General features: G+C 45.2%; 1 protein-coding gene across 1 annotated transcript; it reads right to left on the reverse strand.

Moving 5' to 3' along the window:
- Positions 1-5: 5 nt before the first annotated feature.
- On the reverse strand, positions 6-23,412 carry LOC130833912 (spleen trypsin inhibitor I-like). The gene is made up of 3 exons (XM_057704041.1): positions 23,319-23,412; positions 16,838-17,026; positions 6-142 (listed from the first exon to the last, which is right to left on the reverse strand). Exons 1-3 carry the CDS (start codon positions 23,410-23,412, stop codon positions 6-8), a joined length of 420 nt encoding a protein of 139 aa, XP_057560024.1.
- Positions 23,413-24,161: the final 749 nt, after the last annotated feature.

Here is a 24,161-nt window from a genome sequence, read left to right on the forward strand (position 1 = left end):
TCATTTCACAATCCCCCAGGATCAGGTGTCACTCTGGCCCCAGTGGGAACCAGGAACCTAAGCTGCTTCCAGGCCGGGTGCAGCTCCACCAGCTGCAGCTGGACCCTTGTCCACTCCTCCCTCCCCACCTTCCTCCTGGGGCCTGCGGGCAGGGCAGCCGGAGGCCAAGGGCTAGACCCAGGACTCCGGGGTCCCCATTCCAAGACTCAGGGGTCTTCCTGTAATGCCCTCTATGGGTAAAGGAGGGGGAAAGGGCAGGACCCGCAGGGAGGAGCTTACAGATGAAGTGGTTGGATTTGGGGTCAGGGGATCAGAGTGTGGATTGCTCTTTAGGGATTCCTGGTGGAGGTGTTGTGTAGGGATACAGAGCACATAGTAGGAGCTGCAGGAAAGAGTATTTACAAATGAACCCACCGGACACAAGAAACTGAGGCCAAAGAAGGTGAAACACCTATTAACATCTCGAGCCATTTGGGACATGTGTTTCTCCCTCTCCGTCTTTTCCACACCAACACTCTCTCAGGGCTCACTGTGTGCTTAGTGTCTCATGGAGTTGTGGGTCTTCGCAGACACTTATGAACAGAGAGATATTATTGTCACTGGCTGTGCATGACAGATGGACTGGATGTGCAGGGGGGGACCCTGCCACCCAAGGTCCCATGAGAAGCTGTAGAGACAAGGTTTGATCTCCGTCCCCCAAGCCCTTGTTTTTTTTCATTCCATCATATATTGCCCAGGTGTCTTCTTCATGACACATCTAGGGCACACAGTGTGTGTAGAGAAAGTAATAACAGGAGCCTTTGGCACGGGCTTTGGGGTGGCAGGGTCTGGGTTTGTCTTCCACCTCCACCGCCTGCCAGCTGAGGGACCTTAAATGAATAACTTCCCTCTTCTGAGCTGCCATTTTGTCATCTACAAAGATGATGATAATATAAGAATCCCATGAGAACACGAATGGCATGTTCCTGCCTGGAATAGCTGTGTCCTCCTTCAGGGCTAGATACACACTGATCTGACACAGGAACCCCAGCTCTGGCACATAAGAGGTCATAGCTCAATGGCTGTGAGTCCTCGAAAAATGGTGTCTATTGTTAGTAAGGAGACTGATGAGTACATACCAAGCTTTAACATGTAGGCTGGTAAATGCGAAAATACAGGTACCCAGCAAGAAGTGCCTTCAAACTTCCTTCCTGATCCAAAATCTGCGGTCTGTAAACCCCAGGGGGTCTTTGCTGCTGGAGGGTAGAAGGGGTCGGGGCAGTGACCATTGTGATGACATGTGAGTAGGAGTTGGTGACAGAAGTACATCCAGCCACTGTCCCCACAGATGGGTCCTGGGGAAGAAGGCTGAGAATACCTCCCCCATGTCCCATGTCCAGCCTGGGGACTGGAGACAGGTCCTTGTTGGGAGGGGCCAGGGCTGTTTACTCTGAGCACAGAGAAGAGTCAACAGGCATGACGCAGGAGCCAGGTGGGGGCACAGCCCAGGGAGGCACCTGGAAGTCAGTCTAGGGCAGCAGAGGATGAGCAGCTGATTTTAGCCTGTGGTCCCAGCTGCCTACTGGACCTTCAGCCTTGGGCACTGCTGCCCACAGCTTTCTTCTGGCACCTAGCCAGCTCCCCAAGCCAGGAAACTGCCAGGCCTCACCCCCTCCCCACCCCCGACAGTTCTCTTGGGCTCTCCTGGGGACTGACTCTGACAGGAATGGGGATTAGTCTGAGGCCAAGGGGATGGGGTGGGGCACACAGATGGAGGAGGAAGTTTCATAGGCCAATGATGCTTAGCTTTTGTGATGCTACCCTGTGTGCTAGGTATATTCATATAGTTTGCTTCTACACAAAATGTAAAAAGGGCAGAAGCTTTAAAACCAAATACATTCAGATCCACATCAGGGGTTGGCTACTTCCTGGCTATGTGACTTATAACAGCACCTCACTTTTTGGACCTACATCTTCTTCTTCTTTAAAAGGGGTATCATGAGGGAATTCCCTGACCGTCCAGTTGTTAGGACTCTGTGCTTTCACTGCTGAGAACCCAGGTTTGATTCCTCATTGGGGAACTAAGATCCTACAAGCTGCCCAGCCAGGCCAAAAAAAAAAAAAAAAAAAAGGTGGGGGTGGGGGGACAGTATCGTGAGAAATGTTTTGTATGATTATTTTAAAGTTTAAAGGGAAAAGCATAAACCAAAGGTTGCAAATCTGGCTAGAATATTGTATTGTTAGCCCACACAGTACATTTTAAAAGTTTGAATTAGTTGCCAAGTGTAAGAGTCAGCGGACTTCCCTGGTAGCTCAGTGGTTAAGAATCCTCCTGCCAATGCAGGGGAAATGGGTTCGATCCCTGGTCCAGGAAGATCCCACATGCTGCACATGCCGTGGAGCAACTAAGCCTGTGTGCCACAGCTACTGAGCCTGTGCTCTAGAGCCCGGAAGCCAAAACTACTGAGCCCACGTGCCACAACTCATGAAGCCCGCGTGCCTAGAGCATGTGCTCTGCAACAAGCGAAGCCACTGCAATGAGAAGTCCATGCACCGCAACGAAGAGTAACCGCTGCTCTCTGCAGCTAGAGAAAGCCAGTGTGCAGCAACGAAGACCCAACACAGCCAATAAATAAATAAATAAATTTATATATATATATAAAAAAGAGTGGGGGATTTCACATAAAAGTAAAATTTTAGCATCTTTCAGAAAAAGGAAACAACCTGGGAACACAGTCTTGCAACATCCCATGGCAACCATCAACTAGAACAGTGGGCCTCAAACCTGAGCAAGCATCAGATTCACTCAGATGACTTGTTCAAACACACTTTTGAGATATCTACCTCCAGAGTCTGATTCAGTAGGACAGGGGTGAGACCTGAGTTTCTGCATCTAACAGGTTTCCAGTGGTGCTGATGGTGCTGCTCAAGGGACCACACTTTGGGAACCATGACCTAAGCCAAATAGAGCTGCTCTGTTCTCATGAGGGGAGTGTTCTCTCCAGTTTCCATAATCCCCACCACGGCTTGTTGTCCACCCTGCCCCCACCCCGACTCCAATACTTCCATCCACATCACTTGCTGGCCTGGAATGAATTCAAAATTGTGACCTGTGGGGTGGACTCACAGTAGGTATTGAGTAAAAAGTAGCTTGTTTTTGTTTAGCAATCTTATAACAATCTTAATAATTAGGTATTATTCTCATTTTACAATTGAAGAAACTGAAGTTCAGCTAAGGGAAAGTGACTTACTGAAGGAAACAGCAGCAAATCAGAAGGAAGACACTTGCAAAGCCTTTTAGTTGTGTGGCTGCAGTTATTTCAATGTCACACACATGCACATACACACACAGAACTCTATCTGAGGTTAGCATAGATGATACATCAAAAAATTTGAATGTGAGTGTAAAATCATATTTGCCAAGGAAAAAAAGGAAGAAAGGAAATAGAAAGGAAAGAAGGAAAGGTTGAAACAAGAGGTGATATGAGTCAGCTGCAGACCTGCCCACTCTACGATGACTGTAAACAAATGAACACTGAAGATTTGAGAAATTCCCAGGAACAAACAGGGTGTCTTTGTACAATGGGGCTTTGTCCTCTTGGACTGTTGGACCCATTCAAACTTCCTTCACTCCAAGGAAACCTCTCTCTCTGAGCGTATTGGCTCTTTTGTTGTTTTGTCACCTAGTATTCTTTGGTTCTTTTTCTGATAACAGTAGCCTGATTTTGATTTGGGAAATGACTCTTCTTCCACCCATGACAGGTGGCCTCAGACCAAGAGTGGCCAATCAGATGCTCTCCCTGGAATTTTAATTTTGACCAATGAATGACAAAAGTCCTGAAAATGTATGGTATTCATTCAGAAGCGGCCTGCGAAGACCTTTGTTCTGTCTTGTTTGCCATCCTTTCCAAGCAGGGTTTTTTTTTTAGCTTTCCCTTCAGTTTCGTGAGCTAAACTAAACCACTTAGTGCTATAGGTTGCCAAAAGAAGATTCCAATGGGATGTAAATTAAGGGTACAATTAGGAAGGGAGATTGCTTTCCTACACACCTTTTCTGGAAACAGCAGTTCATTTCCAGTCTCAGTATGAAGACATTCTTCTCCTTCGTTGGAAATATTTTTCCAGTGTGATTTATATTCAAGATTTGTTATCCTTTCCTATCCTTTTAGCATGTGAGGTTATATGAGTGAATATATTTTCTAAACTGAAGAGCATTGGACAAATGGAAGAACCCTTTATTTTATTTTCTAAAAATATTTATTATTTTATTTTATTTTTGGCAGCATCAGATCTTAGTTGTGTCACGCGAGCTCCTCATTGCCGGCGTGTGGGCTTCTCTCTAGTTGTGGTGCTTGAGCTCGGTAGTTGCAGTGCTCAGGTGCCAGAGCACATGGGCTCTGTAGTTGCAGCACGCAGACTCTCTAGTTGTGGCTTGCATGCTCTGTAGTTGTGGCACATGGGCTTAGTTGCCCCTTGGCATGTAAGATCTTTGTTCCCTGACCAGGGATCAAACCTGTGTCCCCTGCATTGGAAGGCGGATTCTCAACCACTGGACCACCAGGGAAGTCCTGGAAGGACCCTTTATGATCACTTGCTGAGACAGACATAGAAGACACTCTTCCTTCTTCATCTCTCATCCAAGCAAAAATTTTAAGGAGAACTTAACAGTTCACTTTAATGAAGATTTGTAGCTTCCCTTGCTGCTACCAATAAAAGAAGATGCCTTTAACAACTAGAATTAGGTTTATATAACTAAAGCATTTATATAATATATTCATCTACTTTTAAGCCTGATTCAAAATTGACACATGTGCTCCTCTCATTAAATAAGATAAGCCTCAAAGTTCTAGCATATCTCTTTGTTTTCTCATTCTCAATCTTAGCCTATCTTTCCTTTATGGTTTTTCAGAATCATTTCCATCTACGAATATCTCCAGAACTGCAATTGGCTTCTACCTTAGCCAATGACCTGGTCTCCTTCAATTCCTTCCACAGAAATTTCTCTCTAAATCCCATCCTTTCTCAGTGAATATATTTCTGAGGAAACCCTCCGACGAGGATGAGAATCCCTTCTTTTCCAAGGTGGACTCTTCCACCTGGGGTTCCATTCCTTCCCATATGCCCTGTCTCCTCATTCCCCTTCATCTTCATGTGTTCTCTCCCCATGGGACGGAAGTCTCCCTTATCTCTAAGGAAGAAATAAAAATAAGCCAGAAACAAACAAACAAAAAAGGAAGAGAGACTGGATACCCACTACATCCCCACACTGTTCTCACAAATTCCTTCTCTGCTTCCAATAGTTAGAGTCAGTTTCTGTTGCTTACAGCCAGCGAGATCTGATGCCATCACCAGGGTCACCACCAAGTTCCTCATTTCCAAATCCAATGACATTTTCTCAGCCCTCATCCTCCTCTAACTCACAGGTAAGGTCCTCATGGCATAAATGCAAACCAAATTCTTTATACAAATTTTTTTTCTACATCATCTAACTGTATAAAAGCTATGAATAGCAGAGCTTCCCTATTTGAGTACTTTGAGGTCCACCTTGTGAATCTTCATGGCCTTAGAGGACAAAGCTTTCAAACCTCTTTTAGAGGACAATCTTTGAAGTCAGAGGGCCTTGAGTTCAAATCCCAACTCCTGCCATTATTGGTTATGTGACCTTGGAGAAGAGGTTAATCCCAGCTCTATCATTTCCTAGCTCTGTGACCTTGGCAAAGTCACTTAACCCTTCCAAGCTTCAGTTTCTTCATTTATAACATGAAAAAGTACTTCTAGTCTCATAAGGTCAACTTGAACTAGAGATAATTTTTTTTTTTTAAAAAAGCAACCAAGATAGCACCAACAGTGATCAATTGCTGTTGTCAAAATGGCCTGTAGATGCTCTGAGCTCTGTCTACCTGGTTGTGCTTCATCCCAGTGGCTCCAAGGATGTCATCTACCTTCATGCTCTGACAGCTCAGGTTCTGGACCAAAGACATTTTGTGTCTGCACTCCCAGCAGTTCGTGGTGCCTGCAAGTATTTTGTTTTTGCCTGGAAAAGCCAGGTGCTATGGTTTCTCTACCTGATCTCCACAGGGAGAGAAACTGTAACAGACACTCCCAAGTATCTACCCAACAGCCTTTCCTCTTTCTTCCTTCCTAAGAAAGCTCGATGTAGTGTGTGGCAATAAATTCTCTCCTAAAAATATCCATTAAATATATATGTGAGAAATCTGTCAGTATAAGGCCATCTATGTGCTCTTAGGATGGAGATCAGTAATAAATATGTAGGATTTTAAGAGTAAAGTAGGTAAGAATCAAACATGAAATTCTAAGAAACTGGTAAAAGATTCCAGTGAAACCTGATAATGAGTAAATAAAGAGCGTATGCCAAAACACAGTGTTAAAAGAAACATGTAATCCATGTTGTAAAGTATTTGAAAAACAACAACAAAAAAAGGAAAGATGAAGGAAAGAAAGAACCTCCCTCCTTCTCCCTTCAACATCCCTTCCCAGGGTTTATCTAATCTCATCCTCTGTACAGTCATGAGAGGTCAACAGGGTAGATTTCAACATGCCCACTTCATAGAGGAGAAAACTGAGGCTGAATTGGCATCCCAAGTCCAGGCAACACAACACAGGTCCTGCAGGGGTAGAGTGCACACACAGCCAGTATGTACTCCAAGAATTGGTGTGGAAAGCTTCAGAGAATCATCTTAGGTAGGAGCATCCATATAAAGCAGGTTTTTACAGTGGTTGTTATTCATCTCTGTAATTACATGGTACCAGGCACCTCCCTTGTAAATGGACCCACCTCCAGGGTCACATGGGAAGGCAAGAGCAGAGCTGTATTCTCCCTATTATTGTTATTCTGTACACTCCCTGGTCCACATAACCACCCCTCTTATGCCATTTTCCATTAAGTGAATAATCTCAGATCTCCATCGCCAACATGGACCTCTCTCCATTCTTGGTATGTTACATTCCCTCCTTGTTGGCCAGTGACCTTTTAAAAATTAAATCAGACCATGATATTCCCCTGCTCCAAGTCCTCTAGAGGATTCCCGTTGCACCTGGAATCACAATCTAGATGCCCTACAATGGCGTGTGAGCAAACCCCTGTCTATTTCCCCCCTACTTTCTCCTACCACGCAGGCCTTTCTGTTCACCACCTCATTGAGCTTAAACCTGCCCTGGGGCCTTTGCACTCCACTCTTCTTTCTTCATTGCCTGGACACTCACATGGCTCATTCCCTCCCGCCATTCACGATCACCTGCCTGAAGTAGCCCTGCTTTGCTTTGCCTTGGACTCTGCATGATTTTCTGCCTAGCAGTGATGTTTATGTGAAACATATCTTGTTCATCATCACAGACTGTGTGTCCACCAGCTACAGTGTCAGTTCACCACTGTGTGCTGTTCACCACTGTGACCCAGAGCCTAGGACAGGACAGTACCTGACACACCCGGCAGGTACTCAGATAGGACATGGTTATTCAGTCCTTCCTGGGTGTAGGCCCTCTTCTAGCCTCTTTGCATAGATTCACCCCTTTGGTCCTCACTGCTGACCAAAGAGGTAGGTGTCGTTATTAGGACTCCCATTGTGTAGAGGAGTCAGATGATGGCAGAAGTGAATTGACTTGGCCGTACAGCTAGGAAGTTGGCAGAGCCAGAGTTTGAAGCCATGGAGTCTGGTTTGAGCTTTTGATCACCATATATTCTATCCCTAATCAATGTTTCCTGAAAGTGTGCCTGGATGAGTGAATGTCCACTCAACATCTTCCCATAAATGTTCTACACGCATCATGGACTCAAAGATGACCAAACTGAACTTTTCTTCCTTCCCGCAAGGACTTGCTTCTCCTCCTTTCTCCCTGTGCTTCTTCCCTTTCCTTACCCCAGGAGAAATCTCGTAGCAAAGCCTATTGGTTGTTCCTCTGCACTGTCTCCTCTGTAGCCTCTGCTCTCTGCTGAGTCCAGGCCCCTTCCGTCTCCCCTCTGGACATTTGTCATTGAAACAGGTAGAAAGGGGACAGCATATAGCCTTTAAAAGAATGACATAGCCATAGGACACGACAAAGACTGGTTAGACCCAACTAGGTCCAAGATGGTGGGAGATCTTGAGTAGATCTTGAGATCTACTTGCAGTAGACCTTGAGCCTCATTGTATGCTCATTGTAATACATTAGCATATGCCAAATGACACACCCACCAGTGCCCTGACAGTTCCAAGGCTGACCATCAAAGATCAAAAAGTGGGCTGTGGCCCAATTCCTGGAAATCTCCGCCCCTTCCCCAAAATAGTTGGAATAATCCTCCCACTATGAAATTACCCAGCCCATAAAAAACTAACCACTCTGTATTTGAGGGCCTCTTGCCTTCTGATGTGACCCATACCCTGTCTATGAAGTGTATTTCTCCCAAGGCTGTTCTCACCTTTTGACACAAACTGAGTTCTGTCTATGGAATGTGTATCTCTTAAACAAATCCACTTCTTACCTATTGCTTCATCTCTCACTGAATTCTTTCTGTGATGAGAGTTAAAGAAACTGAGCTTCATTAAGTCCTGAGACCAGGTGTGTGATTTCAATTAAAAGACCATGGGTTTGGGACTTCCCTGGTGGCGCAGTGGTTAAGAATCTGCCTGCCAATGCAGGGGACACAGGTTCAAAACCTTGTCTGGGAAGATCCCATATGCTGTGGAGCAACAAAGCCCATGCGCCACAACTACAGAGTCTGTGCTCTAGAGCACATGAGCCCAACTACTGAGCCCGAATGCCACAACTCCTGAAGCCCACGTGCCTAAAACCCGTGCTCCACAACAAGAGAAGCCACCACAACAAGAAGCCTGAGCACCACAATGAAGAGTAGCCCCTGCTTGCTGCAACTAGAGAAAGCCTGCACACAGCAATGAAGACCCAACGCAGCCATAAATAAATAAAGTAAATAAATAAATAAATTTATTAAGAAAAAAAAAAGACCATGCATTCAAGTCCCAACCTGGGTTGCATGGTTTTGAAACAGGAGGGAAGGGGGCAGGGCAAAACCTTTGAAAGAATGACATAGCCCAAGGACATAACATAAACTGATCAGAACCAAATGGGTCCAAGATGGTGGACAAGTCAAATTCCAGGCGCTGTGACAGTTCCAAGCCTGACCATGAGGATGAAGAAGTGGGCGGTGGCCCAATCCTGGAATGCTCCGCCCACTCATTAGCCTATGAAATTACACACCCTTACAAAAACTGACAACCCCCATACTCTGGTGCCTTTCTCACCTTCTGAGATGGCCCACACTCTGTCTGTGGAGTGTGTTTCTCTCTAAATAAATCTCTAAATAAACTTCTTACCTATCACTTTGTCTCTCACTGAATTCTTTCTGTGATGAGACATCAAGAACCTGAGCTTCATTAAATCCTAAAGCCAGGTGTGTGATCTCAGTTGGAAGATCTTGGGTTTTGGCTTGTTTCAAGTCCCAATCTGAGTTTTGATTGAGTTTGAGTCCCAGCCGCATGGGTTCAAGTCCCAATCAGGGTTTTTGGTCAGGTTCGAGTCCCAATCTGAGTTTAGCTGGGTTCAATCCCTGGCACGTCAGTTCCAGTCCCAATCTGAGGTGCATGGTTTCAGTTTTATCACTATCACACTGTCTTGGCCCCACCCTTCCTCTCCAACCTCCACCAGCTTCTCCTAAGATGTCCAGATCCCTCCTGTGGCTTCAGATAAAGCCCCAAACTCTTAGTGCATCTCACAGGGTTCCTCAGGTCTGGTCCCTGCTTTTATATGGAGTACCATCTTGTCCCATCCTCCCACTCATTCTCTCACACCTTCTCCTCCTCCTCATCCATCTCTTGCTTTTCCATCTGCTGAGAACACTTTCCTCATCTTTCTTCCAGGACTCTTACTCATCCCTCAGGCCTCAGCTGAAAGTTCACTTCCTCAAGGTGTCCCTCCATCCAACTCCCACCACCTCCACACTTGTCCAGTTGCCTGCTAACCCTGCCTTCACACCCTGTGCATCACATTCCTTGGTAATCACTTGCTCATTATCTCATAGAATTTCCTGCTAGAAAATGAACTATAAGAGAGCAGAGACTGCCTGTCCTGTATACTTCAATAACTGAGTAAATGTTTTCTAGTATTCATATTAACTGATGATTTATAAACCCACTTTGTGTGTACACACACACACACACACACACACACACACAGAGTCTTTTAAAAACCAAGTACTGGGACTTCCCTGACAGTCCAGTGGTTAAAATCTCATGCTTCCAATGCAGGGGGTGCAGGTTTGATCCCTGGTTGGGGAACTAAGATCCCACATGCCACCCAGCATGGCCCAAATAAATAAATAAAATCTAAAAACCCAGGTACCAAAAGAGTGGAGAGGGTTTGTTTGGACTTTTTAGGGTTTGTTTGGACTTTTTAGGAGGCCACTGGAGGCAGACAGTGCCTTCTGTAAAGAGTGGTTCCTAATGGCTGGTTCCTTGGGGCTTTAATACCAAGGAGAAGCAGCAGAAGCCCCAAGGTCCCCGTACATTTTTGAGAGACCAGAGGGTCAAATAAAAGGCTGGGTGGGGTGGGTATGAGACTGGATCTGGGTGAGGCCTATTGCTGAAGCAAGAGGGATTTAGATTAAGTGTGAGAAAGAATGGGACAAATTTGGAAAAGGTCTTTGACACTCCTTGGACAATAGGGGAAGTTCCTGCAGGTGGACTTTTAGAGGGTGACACTACCAAAAAAGAATGCTTTTTGTTCCTTTCTTTACTATAGTTGACAACACATTTGAAAAGCAGTCAGGAGCCAAGGAAACTGAAACTCTATGTGTTTCTAGACAATTTGCTTTGGTCTGTGGTATTCAAAGCACTTCAGCATCATAATCAATGTAGTTCTTAAAAATACCCAAAGGAGTGAATTTCTTAAGGCAGATACCATCACCCTATTTTGCCAAGAAAGTAACTGTGGTTCAGAGAGGTGAAGGGACTTGCCAAGGTCACACAGCAACATCCAGAGCTACTGAAGCCAATCACTTCTATTTAGAACCAAGTACTTTTCCATTACACTGCTATTAATTAATATTTATTAATTATAATTAAATAACATTTATTAATAGTATTTCTATTACCCTTATCAGAGCTGCCGTTCATTGAGGGGTTACTCTGCCAGGCACTTATACAAGCATTTTACTAATATTATATCCTTAATTCTCACCATAATTCTATGAGAAATTATGAGAAAGGGAAAAGCAGCCCCTGAAATCTCGCAGTTGGCCTTATGTTCCCTTGCTGAACTAATTATTTCGCAAAACATTAACAGCAGACAAAGTCATTCTGTGTCCATGGTGGATTAAGACAAAAAGTGGACACCCTGTAATAATGTTTGAATACAGACAAAATGAGCTAAATTATACAAGTCACCAGATGACCAAGCATCTCCCTATCCTGCCTAATATGAGTGACTGCTGCTTCTTTGCCCAATACAGCTATAACCTCTATCTGGTTTTCCCTTCTTAGGTTAAGATTAAGATGCCCAATCAGAGAATGGCACCACTTCCTAACACCATCCACCCAGAGCAAAGCCAGCTTCCTGAAACCCTCCCCAAAAGCACCTAACACAAGCCTGCATCCTATATGTCCTTTCCAAAATCCTCTTAATGAGAAGCCATGTGGTTCCCCAAGGCGGGTGTTCTCCTTGCTGCAGTGAGTAATAAACCCAACTTGTTCAGCTAGGAACTATTCTTATTTTATAATTAAAGAAAGTAAAACTCAGAGATGTTGAGAAATTGTCCCAAGACCATAAAGTAATGAGTAATAGAATCAGTTCTGTCCCCTTTAACTACTTCTGTTATTTAGGGTCTCTATGCCTCAATTTCCTCATCTGTAGTGATGCAGATAGGTCTGCTCTCCAAAGGTCCATTCATCCCACATCTTCCTAGAGGCAGGGGCATGAAAATATTGTTAAAGTGGCTCTACCTGGGAGAGTTGGGACCTCCTTTTGACTGGGGACCCTCTGAACAAGTCATTCCCACAATGCCTTGCAGCTGGGAAGATCTAATAGTGAACTTGAAGTGTGGTGCATCCTGAGAAATACCTCCATAAGCCTTGGATTCCTGCCCCCACTACATCTTACTCCTCTTCTCAGCCACTGTCATTTGGTTGTTCATATTTCCACAGTATCTAATTGTCACTGCTCTTGACCTTCTGGGGAAAGCAAGACGGGAGCGTGACCTGGGAGTTGTGATCCTACTGCCCATCCTCTTATTCATATACCAACCTCTCTCCTCCAACCCAGTGAAGGGGCACCTCACCCATCAGCCTCTGCATCAACTGTAGGGAGCTGAAACAAAGCGATTTCCACAATTTGAGCCCTGAGAATCTGAAAGCTGGTAGAGGGGACCTAGCAAATACTGCAAAAGAACCTAAAAGACACTTTGTGGGAGATAGGGGTACTTCCATGACTGCCATCTCCCAATGTCTATAGATTTCTTTTTTTTTCTTTTTTTTTTTTCTTTTTTTTTAGTGGGATCTTCCTGGAGCAGGGATCGAACCCGTGTCCCCTGCATTGGCAGGCAGATTCTTAACCACTGCGCCACCAGGGAAGCCCTATAGATTTCTTAGGAGCAGAGTCAGGACCAAGGTGGAAAGTCAGGGCCAGACGGGAGGGGGAGTCTTATTGGTTCAGTGGGACAAAAGAGTTTCTATTGATGAATGCTGCCAGCTGGCACCTGCTGCCCAAGGAAGTGAGCTCTCTATAAGAGGCACTATAAAAACCGAGGCTGGTTGAGTATCTGTTAGCTAAATGTTCTAGCATTTAATTATTCAGAAGCCTTCTCCAATTTTGCTTCCACCACCAAATCCCTCCTTCATTCCAACATTCACTCACCTATGTCACTCAGCTCTGATGGGTCTGTTTCTTAGAGACAATAAAGGTGGCTGCCTCACTCACCTCAGGAGCTGCCATGAGCCGGAGGGAGCAGGAAACTCAAGCTTTAGGACAAGGGTTCTCGTGTATCTCCTCCTCCTCTGCTCTCTATGGAGGGGGACTCCCGGGTCCATCTGTGTTCAGGATTGAGTGGACTTTGACGAATGTGTTGCTGTCTCCTCATGATGCTCAACAGCGACTTGGAAACCAATACAGACTCCAATCTGGGAAGTGGATGGAAGTAGAATCTTTGTTCTCATCTCCACCTCTTTGTCTTAGCCCGAAGTCCACGTTTCCCCTCTTCTCTCTACCTGATAGAATCCAATTCACCCTTCCAAACTCAGCTCAAACCTTGCCTCTTCTGGGAGGCTGGCCTTGACCTTTTCAGGTGACAGCCAGGGCCTCCACCTCAGCTTCCACTGCCTCTATGTTTCTGAAACTCTATGTCTGCCTTCTAGGCTGGGCAGGGAGCTCTTTGCAGGTAAATACTGTCCTGGTCCAGAAGTGTCCTAAGTGGGGTGCACTGGGGGACAGGAGAATACGTCTACAAACTTCTGCTTATTTCTCTCTCACCTACCCTTTATTAAAATTTATATTATTGGGGGGCTTCCCTGGTGGCACAGTGGTTAAGAATCCACCTGCCAAAGCAGGGGACACGGGTTCGATCCCTGGGCCGGGAAGATCCCACATGCCGTGGAGCAACTAAGCCTGTGAGCCACAGCTACTGAGCCCATGCGCTGCAACTACTGAATCCTAGAGCCCATGCTCTGCAACAAGAGAAGCCATCACGATAAGAAGACTGCACACTGAAATGAAGAGTAACCCCCACTCTCCACAGCTACAGAAAGCCCGCGCGCAGCAACGAAGACCCAACACAGCCAAAAAAAAAAAAAAAAATTATATTATTGGGACTTCCCTGGTGGTCCAGTGGTTAAGACTCCATGTTTCCACTGCAGGGGGCATGGGTTTGATCCCTAGTTGGGGAACTAAGATCCGGCATGCCACATGGTGTGGCTAAAAAAAAAAAAAAAAATATATATATATATATAAAAATATATATATTACTGAATACTTCAAGTGTACATACTAGTACAATAGTGTGCATATAATTACAGAGATGGGATTTGCACACTCAGAATATTTACTGATTTGGGTGTGAGTAATCACATAGATTCGGAAGCTACTCACATAGATTTGGTCATTACTGTTTCCCTGGTTCCTATCACAAAACAGACGCTAAATATCGATATGTGTTAGAGTGATGAATGAACCAAAGAATGAGTGATGGTGCCTGGGTTTAATCTATTATAATGTCTCGTAGTCATTAGCTGGATGACACTGGGCAAGATACTTCCCTTTCTTAGGTCCTAAATTCCTCACCTATGAAATAAGGACTTTGGATCAGCTTCTGTCCCACACGCCTTCCAGCATTAATGTTTCTAGGTGAGGTTGGAGTCATTCCTCCAGTGGAGGACAGCATCATTTAGTCAGTAATTATCCTAGCGAGTGTTTAAATTGCACTGATTACATGCCAGTCTCTATGGTCTAAGTGCTCAGCATGTCCTAATTCATTTATCCTCACAACCACCCCATATAGAAAGAAGACAGGCAGAGAGTTTAAATAACTTGTTCAAAGCCATATAGTCTGGCAGTTGTGTGCCCCCCCGACCACTGACCACTGCAGCCTTCGGTGTTGCTGGCTGACTTCCAACTGCCAGTATCTGTAGCTTTTTGCCTGAGAGGTTTCTTGGAGCCACAGAAGAAGCCTGTGTACAGAGGAAGCCAGAAGTCCTTGACCAATGAATGACGGAGTTGGTATGTAAAATGCCATTACCTCTTGGGAGAGGCAACCACAAGGAAGGTGTTGTACCCCACCTGGCCCATGGGATAGAGCATCACTAAAGTGCCAGTGGGCTTGCTCGCTCCATGTTGCTTGGCCACATTTCCTGCCCTTTCTCACCCGCCTGCATTTTACCCAATAAACTACATTCTCTCTACTTCTTAGGAACCCCCAATTAAGACAGACCCAGGCTCTGGATCTTTACAGACTGGCTGAGGAGTTGGGCTCTTAACTATCTTCCTTCCTGCAAGGGACAAAAGCTTTGGGGCAGTCAGCTAAGCTGTTGTGGTCAGGGGTCTGCCACTTATCCGCTGTGATAGGTTAAACTGTGTCCCCACCAAAAAAGAGATGTTGGAGTCCTAGTCCCCAGGAATGCAGGATATGAGCTTATTTGGAAATAGGGTTCTTTAGTGTGGTGATTAAGTTAAGAGTTCATTAGTGTGGGCCGCAATCCAATATGACTAGTGTCCTGATAAAAAGGGCAAATTAGGTAACAGACAGGGAGAATGCCAGGTGAAGACTGGACTTGTGCTGCCACAAGCCAAACCTTCCAGGAGCTGGGAGGATGGCCTGGAATAGACCTGTCTTCAGGGCCTTCAGAGGGAGCATGGCCCTGCTGACACCTTGATCTCAGACTTCTAGCCTCCAGAAGTGTTTAAACCACTCAGTTCAGGAAATTCCGTGGTGGTCCATTGGTTAGGACTCTGCTCTTCCATTGCAAGGGGGACAGGTTTGACCCCTGCTTGGGGAACAAAGATCCCGCAAACCATGTTGTGAGGCCAAATAACTCAGTTCATAGGGCTTTGTTACAGTAACTCCAGGAAACAAACCCACCAGCTATGTGACATCTCCATACCTCCATTTCATCCTCAAAGGAGTCTCAGATGATTAAATGAAATAATGCCAGAAAAATGCTAAGCATGCAGCCTGGCACATGGCAAATGCTCACTAAATGGGTGAATATTTTTCTTTAACTGAAGTAGAAATCCCTACCCCACCACGGACCTCAGGGAAGGAGTTTCCTTGGGCAAGTGGACAATTGAGCCTCATCTTTCTTCCTTTCTCCTTCTGAGAATCCAGAACAACCTGCACCCACATTTGACCTGGCCCAAGAAGTAAAGAACTAAAGCTTTCATTTTGAGGTGTCTGTCAGCCAGGTTTTTGTGTAGCTTGGGGTGGCCATTAAGAGGTAGACGGTGCTGCAATGGGTTTGCTTCCTATACCTGGTAGGGCCCAGTCTGAGGACAGGACAAGGGGAGGTGCCCATTGCTCTGCAGAACAGTGAGAAGGACCAGCATTTCCATGGACTGTTGGTCAAGGTTCTTAGTTGCAAACAACAAAATCCACTCCAGTTAGTTTAATTAGAAAATGAATTTATTAAATAAGGCTAGAGGTTGAAGCCACAGACAGATAAATTTGTAATATCACTGTGGGGGAAAGGGGCTTCTTTATTGAAAAGATCTCTGCCACCACTGACCCTCAGAACTAGCTGCTAGAAATTCCATCACTGCCACCTCCAAGGAGTGCATTGATGGTGGGGAGGGGGATGAAGGTGAGGATGTAGTGAGGAAAAGAGGCAGGGATCTGCTGAGGAGGGTAGGTGTGAGAAAGAAGCAGAGAAGGAAGCTCAAATCTTTCAGAAGCAGCCACATCCCAGGCCTGTGTGGGGCCTCCTAGGACTTCACCATCTCAGCTGTTCTCTGCAAGAAAGGAACATGTTGATTATCATTCCTGAAGCCCCTGACCTTGACGGTCTACACCCTGACAGAGACTTGACCATCCCAGAAATGAGCAAGCACGGTACTTCTGACACCAGGATGACCAACAAGAAACAAGCCAGTTTGCCAAGCCTAGATGGGGCACTCAGGAGCACTGCAGACCCACTATGCAAGGTGTCTGCCTCAGTGTTCCCATCTGAAAAAGGGGGAGCATGTGAGTGGCTTAAATTATCTAGAGGATGATTCTAGCTGTGACCTTCTACCAAGCTGGCCCATGGAGGATGTGCTCAGTCTGTGATTTCACAGGCCACCCCGGCCACATATGAAGGAGTGGGGGTCCCTGAGCTCCACCTCTTTCCCCAGCCCTTCCCCTCCCACCCAGCTGTTCACCCTGTCTTACCGTTGGCCTCATGGCCACCACAGGTGCTGATGCACTCCTTCTCATTCGGGAAGTTGTTCTGCTTATGTCTACACCCGCCGTAAGTAAAGGTCTCACAGAGCCCGGACTTGGCATTGTAGAAGTACCTCTTGAACATGGCCCTGCAGGGACCCGTGTAGGGACGCTCCAGGCAGAAGGCAGGGCGCTGGGCTGCAGGGATGGGAGGGGCTATGGGTTAGATATGAGGATGGTCATCACAGCTATGTCTATAAGGTCAGCAATTGAAACCACCAGTTCACAGCTTGGTCTACAAGGTCAGCAACTGAAACTACCAATGTCTTGAAATACAGAATGATGGGGCTGTGGGTGGGGGGTGGGGGAAGGTGAGCAGAGTTGAAAAGTGAAATTTCCATTTGATAGCCTGCATTCTGAGGCATTATTATTAATTTTGTTAGGTGTGAGGATGACACGGTGATGATGTAAAAAAGCATATACCCTGGGGACTTCCCTGGTGGCGCAGTTGCTAAGAATCTGCCTACCAACGCAGGGGACACAGGTTCGAGCTCTGGTCCAGGAAAATCTCACATGCCTCAGAGCAACTAAGCCACATCTACTGAGGCTGTGCTCTAGAGCCCTCAGGCCATAACTACTGAGCTCACGTGCTGCAACTACTGAAGCCTGTGTGCCTAGAGCCCGTGTTCCACAAGAGAAACCACGGCAATGAGAAGCCCGCACACTGTAACAAAGAGTAGCCCCCACTCACCGCAACTAGGGAAAGCTCCTGTGCAGCAACCAAGACCCAACTCAGCCAATAAATAAATAAATAAATGAAAGAAAGAAATTAAAAAAAAAACTGCAATACGTTAAAAAAAAGTTTATTAAAAAAAAAAACCCCATACACCTTTCATGAAGTATTCATGGATTGATTGGCATGATGCTTCAGATTAGCTTTAAAAAACTCTGGAGGGATAAAGAACACACATAAAGAATATTCTCCATTTGTTGCAAATTGTTGAAAGTGAACAATGGGTACGGTACATCAGGTTTATTGTACTATTTTCTGTACTTTTGAGTATGGTTGAAAGTTTCCACTATTAAAAAAAGTGTGAAAGAATCATGCCGTAATGGAGAAAGGCATGAAAAAACATAGTGTGTTAACTTTGGCTATCTCACGGGGATGGGAATACTAGAATGTTGAGGGGTGTGATATTGTGATTTATAATAAGAAATATATATTTGGTCTTCATTCCATCCTGGTACAGAGCTTCCACAATCCTTGGAATTTCCTAAGTGAGGAGAGCAATAGGGTGTCTTCAATTATGTGAAGAGGGTGACTTTTGGAAAGTCCCTAGGTAACCCATGGATGCAGGCTGGTTGCTGGGGAAACAGTGTCTGATCAGGTGGTTGAACTTTCACCCCGACCCCCTGAAGCCCCAACCTCCAGGGAGAAGAGAGTGGGTGGACATTTATCAGTCATCAATGGCTAAGGGTTTAATCAATCATGGCTATGCAATGAAGCCTCCCACAAAACACAAAAGGATTGAATTTGGAGAGTTTCCAGGTCGGCAAACAGGAGCAGATTTGGGGAGTGTGTGTCAATGACAGAGATCATGGAAGCTCTGTGCCCTTTCCCCTTATCTTGCCTTATGCAGCCCTTCCATATGCTTGTCCTGAGTGTGCCCTTTTATGATAAACTGGAGTCTTAAAACTTTCCTTGTACATCTTTACATTCTCTCAATTTCTTATGCGCATGTATTCCTTTTGCAATTATGAAAGAAATATTTAAAATAAAATATATCACAATTTTTATAATAAGTAAATAATATTGTAGAATATTTATTGACATCTGAAAACGGTTTAAGTATATTGTGGAGTAAAAGCACTCCATCCAGTGATGCATTAGTTTTGTAAAGAATAAAACTCCTGCCATGAAGATATGGGTGTCAACTCATTTTTAGCAACAGATCCCTTCTTTCAAAGGAAAACTTATTAAAAGAAATCTGGGTATTGGGTGAAGCCCCATCCTCAAACCTCACTATCCACCACCAGCCATCCTCCCATCCCTTCCTACCCCAGAACCCCCAGGTCTCACAGAGCACCTGGTGCAAACCCCTGGACTATATTCTTTAAGGTCTTAGAGAAGCCACTCTTTGGCTGTGTGTAAGATAAGTAACCACTCTGAGCCATAGCATCCTCATCACTGAAATGAGCCTAATAATCTCAACCTCAGGGACTTGTTGAGAGGATTACAGATGATGTCTCTCAAGTAACTTGACAATCTATCAATACTCAATAAATATTAGTTATTAGAGTAATTGTTAGATGCACTCATTCAATTTTAATTTGATGTTCCAGGGCAGTGTCCAAGCTAAAAATCACCTATGGACATAATTGCCCATTAAAGCCCTTCAACCTCCCCACACCGATGCACAACAGATGAGTCCCCAAGGACCACCCTGGACACCAATACAGTCAGCCTTTCAACATTGGGACACATGATGCTTCTTTTCTGGAGCCTCAGATTAAGTAAATGGCTTCCTCTTAGAACTCTAGCATATCAAGAACACACGTTTATTCTAATGTTTTAAAATGTGTATTGATCAGAAATTGGAAAAACAATTATATATTTTAGATGTAAGTTGTCAAAATGTAAAATATCTTGATGAACATTTAAGATAGCAACTCAAATTCTCTGAATTATTCAATGTGTTTATTCAGCCAGACTTCTTGATCCCGTCAATTAACCAAAAAGAAAATCCTGTGAAACACAAGCTAAAAAGATCACATAAATGTCCAGAGAGCAGAGGGAAAGCTCTCATTTATGAGAAAAACTTTGTATTGATTTGAAAGTTCTTTTCTTAAACATAAGGAATAGAAATTCTCTACTTAAAAGAAGAATTTCCTCTTTGAAGCAGAAAATTACATCTAATAGAAGATAATACATTTACACTTGAACTTGAAACCAGGAATGAGGTGCATTCAGGTCTCAATGTAAAGCTCTTGGTCTCAGCTGAACATGGCCAGGATTAGGGTGAAGCAAAGAGGCAGGTCAAGCAAGTGCAGGATCACATCCTGTCTTTTGTTAAAACATTCATATTGGGTTCTTGGTGGATTTTTGCATTAATTTTGATTTTTTACACTATTACAGTCAATTGCAATTTATCTGCATTCCCTTTAAATTCTGGGCTCGAGGTGAGAGATGAGTGACTCACCTCACCCTAGTCCCAGCCCTATCGCGGAGGTGGAGCACGTCCTCTCTGGAAGCTAAGGAGTAGAAGAAAGGGAAGGCTGTGTTTCTGGAGGACAGCCCCACCTGCTGGGGAGCTCTGCCTGGGGCTGCACAGTTTGTTCCTCATCTCTGGATGAGCAAGTCAATTAGTTCATGTACATTAGGACCTCAAAGTAGAAGGATTTATCTGAATCTTTGGGTTGCAAGATTTAGAAATCTTGACTTACATTTTCATGCTTTATTTTCTAAGTTTATCATAACGAACACATATTAGTCCATTCATGCATCAGAAAACAGCAAAGAAAAGATGTTTAGCTGTTTAATTAAGGAACAGAATTATCCTCAACAGAGAAAGTCATTCATGTTATTCAAGAGAACTGGGATGGACCCAGGAAAGAGCTTAGGTACACCCTCCATCATGGCTCCCCTGGACCACTGCAGCAGCCTGCTCACTGCGCCTGTCTCTACCCTTTGCCCCCTAGAGGCCACTCTCCGCACTGCAGCCGCAGGCATCCTGTTACAAATTTTGCACTAACCCATTGCTCCTGTGACCGTCGGTGACTTCCCAGCTCTCTCAGGGTCAAATTCTGATTCCTATAAAGTCCCACAAGAGTCCTCATGATCTGCCCCCATGGCCTCTCTGCCTCATCTCTTTCCACTCTCCTCCCCTCCACCCACGCAGCTCCAGCCACTCTGGTCCTTGCTGCTGCTCAAACACACGGGGCACGTTTTTTTCTGCAGCCTCTTCTCAGCACCTCCTTATCACAGACAGTTTCTTTTTCACGGACCCTCTATAGAAAGAGCACAGCCTCTTTTATCCCCATCACACTCTACCTTCAAAACACTCGCCATGACCTACACAGTTGTCTGTCTTCCTCCTAGAGGGCACTGGTTTTTGTGCTATGTTTTGTTCACAGCTATGTCCTCACACCTAGAACAGTGACTTATAGGGCTTTGATAAATACTTGTCAAATGAATGAACCTCCCATTTCATGCTTATGCCAAGTGTACAGCCATTCAGAAGAATGAATTTAACTAAATTCTTGTTAGTGAAATGACTCTTTGGTGATGGGACACTGAAACTGAGCAGGACCCTGTGTGGTTCTAGGCACAAAAGCCTTTCTCTGTCCCGTTTCTTATTTGCAGAAAAAAGGCTTCAGCCTCCTAGACCTTCCAGAATACCGAAGGGCAGATTCAAACAGTTGCTAATCAGGGAAGGGAGGGAACAGAGAAACAATGGGAGATGCAGTCAAGAAACAATAGTGCAGCCTTGGGGCAGGGTCCAGGTTCCACCAGAAGGAATGTACTTATCAATATCTTTGAGTTTTTGGACAGGAACTCAAGCCCCCACCCAGGTGGAGGATGGTAACTTCTGGCTGAGCACAAGATTCCTGGAACGCTACCCTGTTACCTCACCACCAACCAATCAGAAGAAGGGCACACACCCTGTAGCTCTCACCTCAAATTTTGCCTATAAAAACTTCTCCCTGAAAACCATGGGGGAGTTCAGAGTTTTTAAGACATTAGCCACCCTAGTCTCCTTGCATGGCTCTACAATAAACCTTTCTCTGCTCCAAACTCAGATATTTCGGTTTGTTTGGCCTCACCGCATTGGGCACACGGACTTGCATTTGGTAACAGCATGTCTGGATAATTATGAACCTAGCTCTAACATTCTGTATCCTGAGAGGATAATAAAATAGTAGTCAGACATGGAGGGAAGGGGAAGGGCCTAGCGTTATTACCAATATTCTAACAGCCTGGGAGAAGCATAGCCTGGACCCCATGAGCAAAGTCACAGAAGTGTTGCTTTTCTTACAATAGTAACAGAGGAAGAATGTCATTATTTGACGCTTAAGAATTTTTTCTTAGGGGGAGGAGGTAGGTAGACAAATTGTTTCAGACGAAGACGTCTTGGTGGAAAATGGACATTATAGGGCATGAAATGGAAAAAAACTCTATATTCATGATTGATAATCCTTTGCAAGAACTTGTTCAGTAGTTATGCCTTGTACAGGTGGGGAAATTGCAGAAAAGTGACAGACCTCAGGTCACAGAGCAGGTGAGTGGTAAGGTCAGTTCAATATACTATCTTGTTACAACCCATTTGATGAAGCACCTGACACCTGTAGGGAATTGTTAAAATACAGGTAACTGGTAAGAGTTTCCAGGAACACTGCCCCCATTTTACTCCCCTGTACCTGAGCCTCATCCCAGTCACCAAAGCCCAGTGATGGATGAGCCTGGGTTTCTTCCCTGACATCAAATATGTAGCATCTCTATCAACACCAGCTAATTCTCCAGCACCAACGGGGCATCCCCCAAGTCAACTCACTTCAGGCACTAAATCCGCAGTTAGCACAGACCCCACGGGTTGAAGGCTCAATCCCACAAGACGGTCCCTGCTTCAAATACCAGCTACGTATCCCTGGTGTCACAAACTTTTGACCAACTGGCTATAAATTCGGGGGCTCTGTGACCGCAATTTCAACTTTCAATAATTAAAATGACTCACAGAACTCAGGAAAGCCCTTTTACTTATTGTTCCTGGTTATTATAAAGGATAAAACTCAGGGACAGTCGAATGGAGATGTGTAGGGCAAAGGGGGGTGAAGGGGTGCAAAGCCTGCATGCCTTCTGAGGACACTCCCCCCTCACATCACCTGGAAGCTCTTTGATTTCCAAAGTTTCGTGTTTTTGTTTTTGTTTTGTTTTGTTTTGAAATTGAGGTTTCAATAGGTGGGCAAATTGATCAACTCATTGGCTTTTGGTGATTGACTTCTATCCCAGTACCCTCTCCTCTCCTCAGAGTTGCTGGGGGTTGAAAATTCTAACCCTCTAATCACCAGATGGGATTTTCTAGAGTCCAGCCCCATCCTGAAGCTATGCTGGGTCCCTTTCATTACCATACAAAAGACAGTAAATTCCAAGAATTTCAAGCCTGGGCCTGGAACCAGGAGAAAGATCAAATATTCATCCTTTTATTACACTACAGGGAGGTTCAGGGACATGGCAGAAACCAGGAATAGAGAGTCTCAGAGATGGGGTTCCCAACCTGGTAGAGTTACACAGGATAATTCTTTTTTAAGCTGAAAACATAATGTTTTTCTGTTCTAGAGTCAGGAAATGTCCCTGGAGTTCAAACTGCCCAACTTTCCAGGAGAAATCCAGAAAGGGTTGGCCACACCGCCCCCCACCCCTGCTCCCCAGCTCCTTCCATGGGCTCCCCTCATTCCCCCTCAGCCTGCAGAGGAGAGGTGAGCCTGGACTTACCCTGGACCTGGTTGCTCTTTTCATTCCCCGAGGTGGTGGCCACCAGGGTGCCGAGGAGGATGAGAAGGGCTACAGAGAGGCAGAGCCGGCTCATCTTCGTGGCCTTGCAGGAGGGCTTCTGAGGGAAGCTGGGGGCTGACAGAGCTTTTCATACCCCAGCTGAGGGGTGGGATCAGGCAATGAGGAGGGGAGTGAGGAAGGGGAGGAGCTGGGGTCAGCAGTGTAACAGGGAAGAGCTGAATCGGACTCCATGTTGGATCCATTTCTTTGATGATAACCTTTGCTTTTCATTGCTTATTTTATTATAATCATATGTGACGGCCTGCCTCAGAGAACCCTGCCCACCTGTGAATGGCTGCAGAAAAGAAGAAATGAATACATCCTCTCCCCGAGGCTAGTCATTCCAGGAGATGTTTTGAAAGACTGATATTCCTTTTACTTTACTTGTCTGCAACCTCTCCTTCACTATTCTGCCCTTTTGCTTTACTTCCTTGCCGCCTCGCCCTCTCTGATTCTATGAAACAAACTGGCATCCAGACCCCAATAAGATGGTTTTTTCAGAGACACCAGTTTTCTGAATAAAGACATATCCCTTACCTCAACACCTCGTCTCTGATTCATTGGCCTGTCGTGCAGCGAGCAGAGTGAGCTTGGACTTGACATAGCCATCCAGGAGCCTTGCTGCTCATGGCTAGCCGGTCCTGCTAAGGGAATATTGGGGCAAGGCCCTAGCAGCTGCCAGGACCATTTGTCCTAAGGATCTTCCCTTCAAAGTTCCCTGAAGTGGCACTGGCTACCCCAGCGCTTGGCAGTAGAAGCAAGGAACCGGCAAACTTCAATTTG

The sequence above is a fragment of the Hippopotamus amphibius genome, chromosome 12 (assembly GCF_030028045.1).
Source record: "Hippopotamus amphibius kiboko isolate mHipAmp2 chromosome 12, mHipAmp2.hap2, whole genome shotgun sequence".
In the NCBI taxonomy this organism is placed as follows: Eukaryota; Metazoa; Chordata; class Mammalia; order Artiodactyla; family Hippopotamidae; genus Hippopotamus; species Hippopotamus amphibius.

Bases quoted from the DNA above. Each gene is read 5' to 3' on its own strand.
- LOC130833912 (XM_057704041.1), bottom strand. From the start codon at position 23,412: ATGAGCCGGCTCTGCCTCTCTGTAGCCCTTCTCATCCTCCTCGGCACC. The intron at 17,027-23,318 runs GTAAGTCCAGGC...CCATCCCTGCAG, and splicing joins AAAGAGCAACCAGGTCCAGG to CCCAGCGCCCTGCCTTCTGC. The intron at 143-16,837 runs GTAAGACAGGGT...CCCTGCCCGCAG, and splicing joins TGGTGGCCATGAGGCCAACG to GCCCCAGGAGGAAGGTGGGG.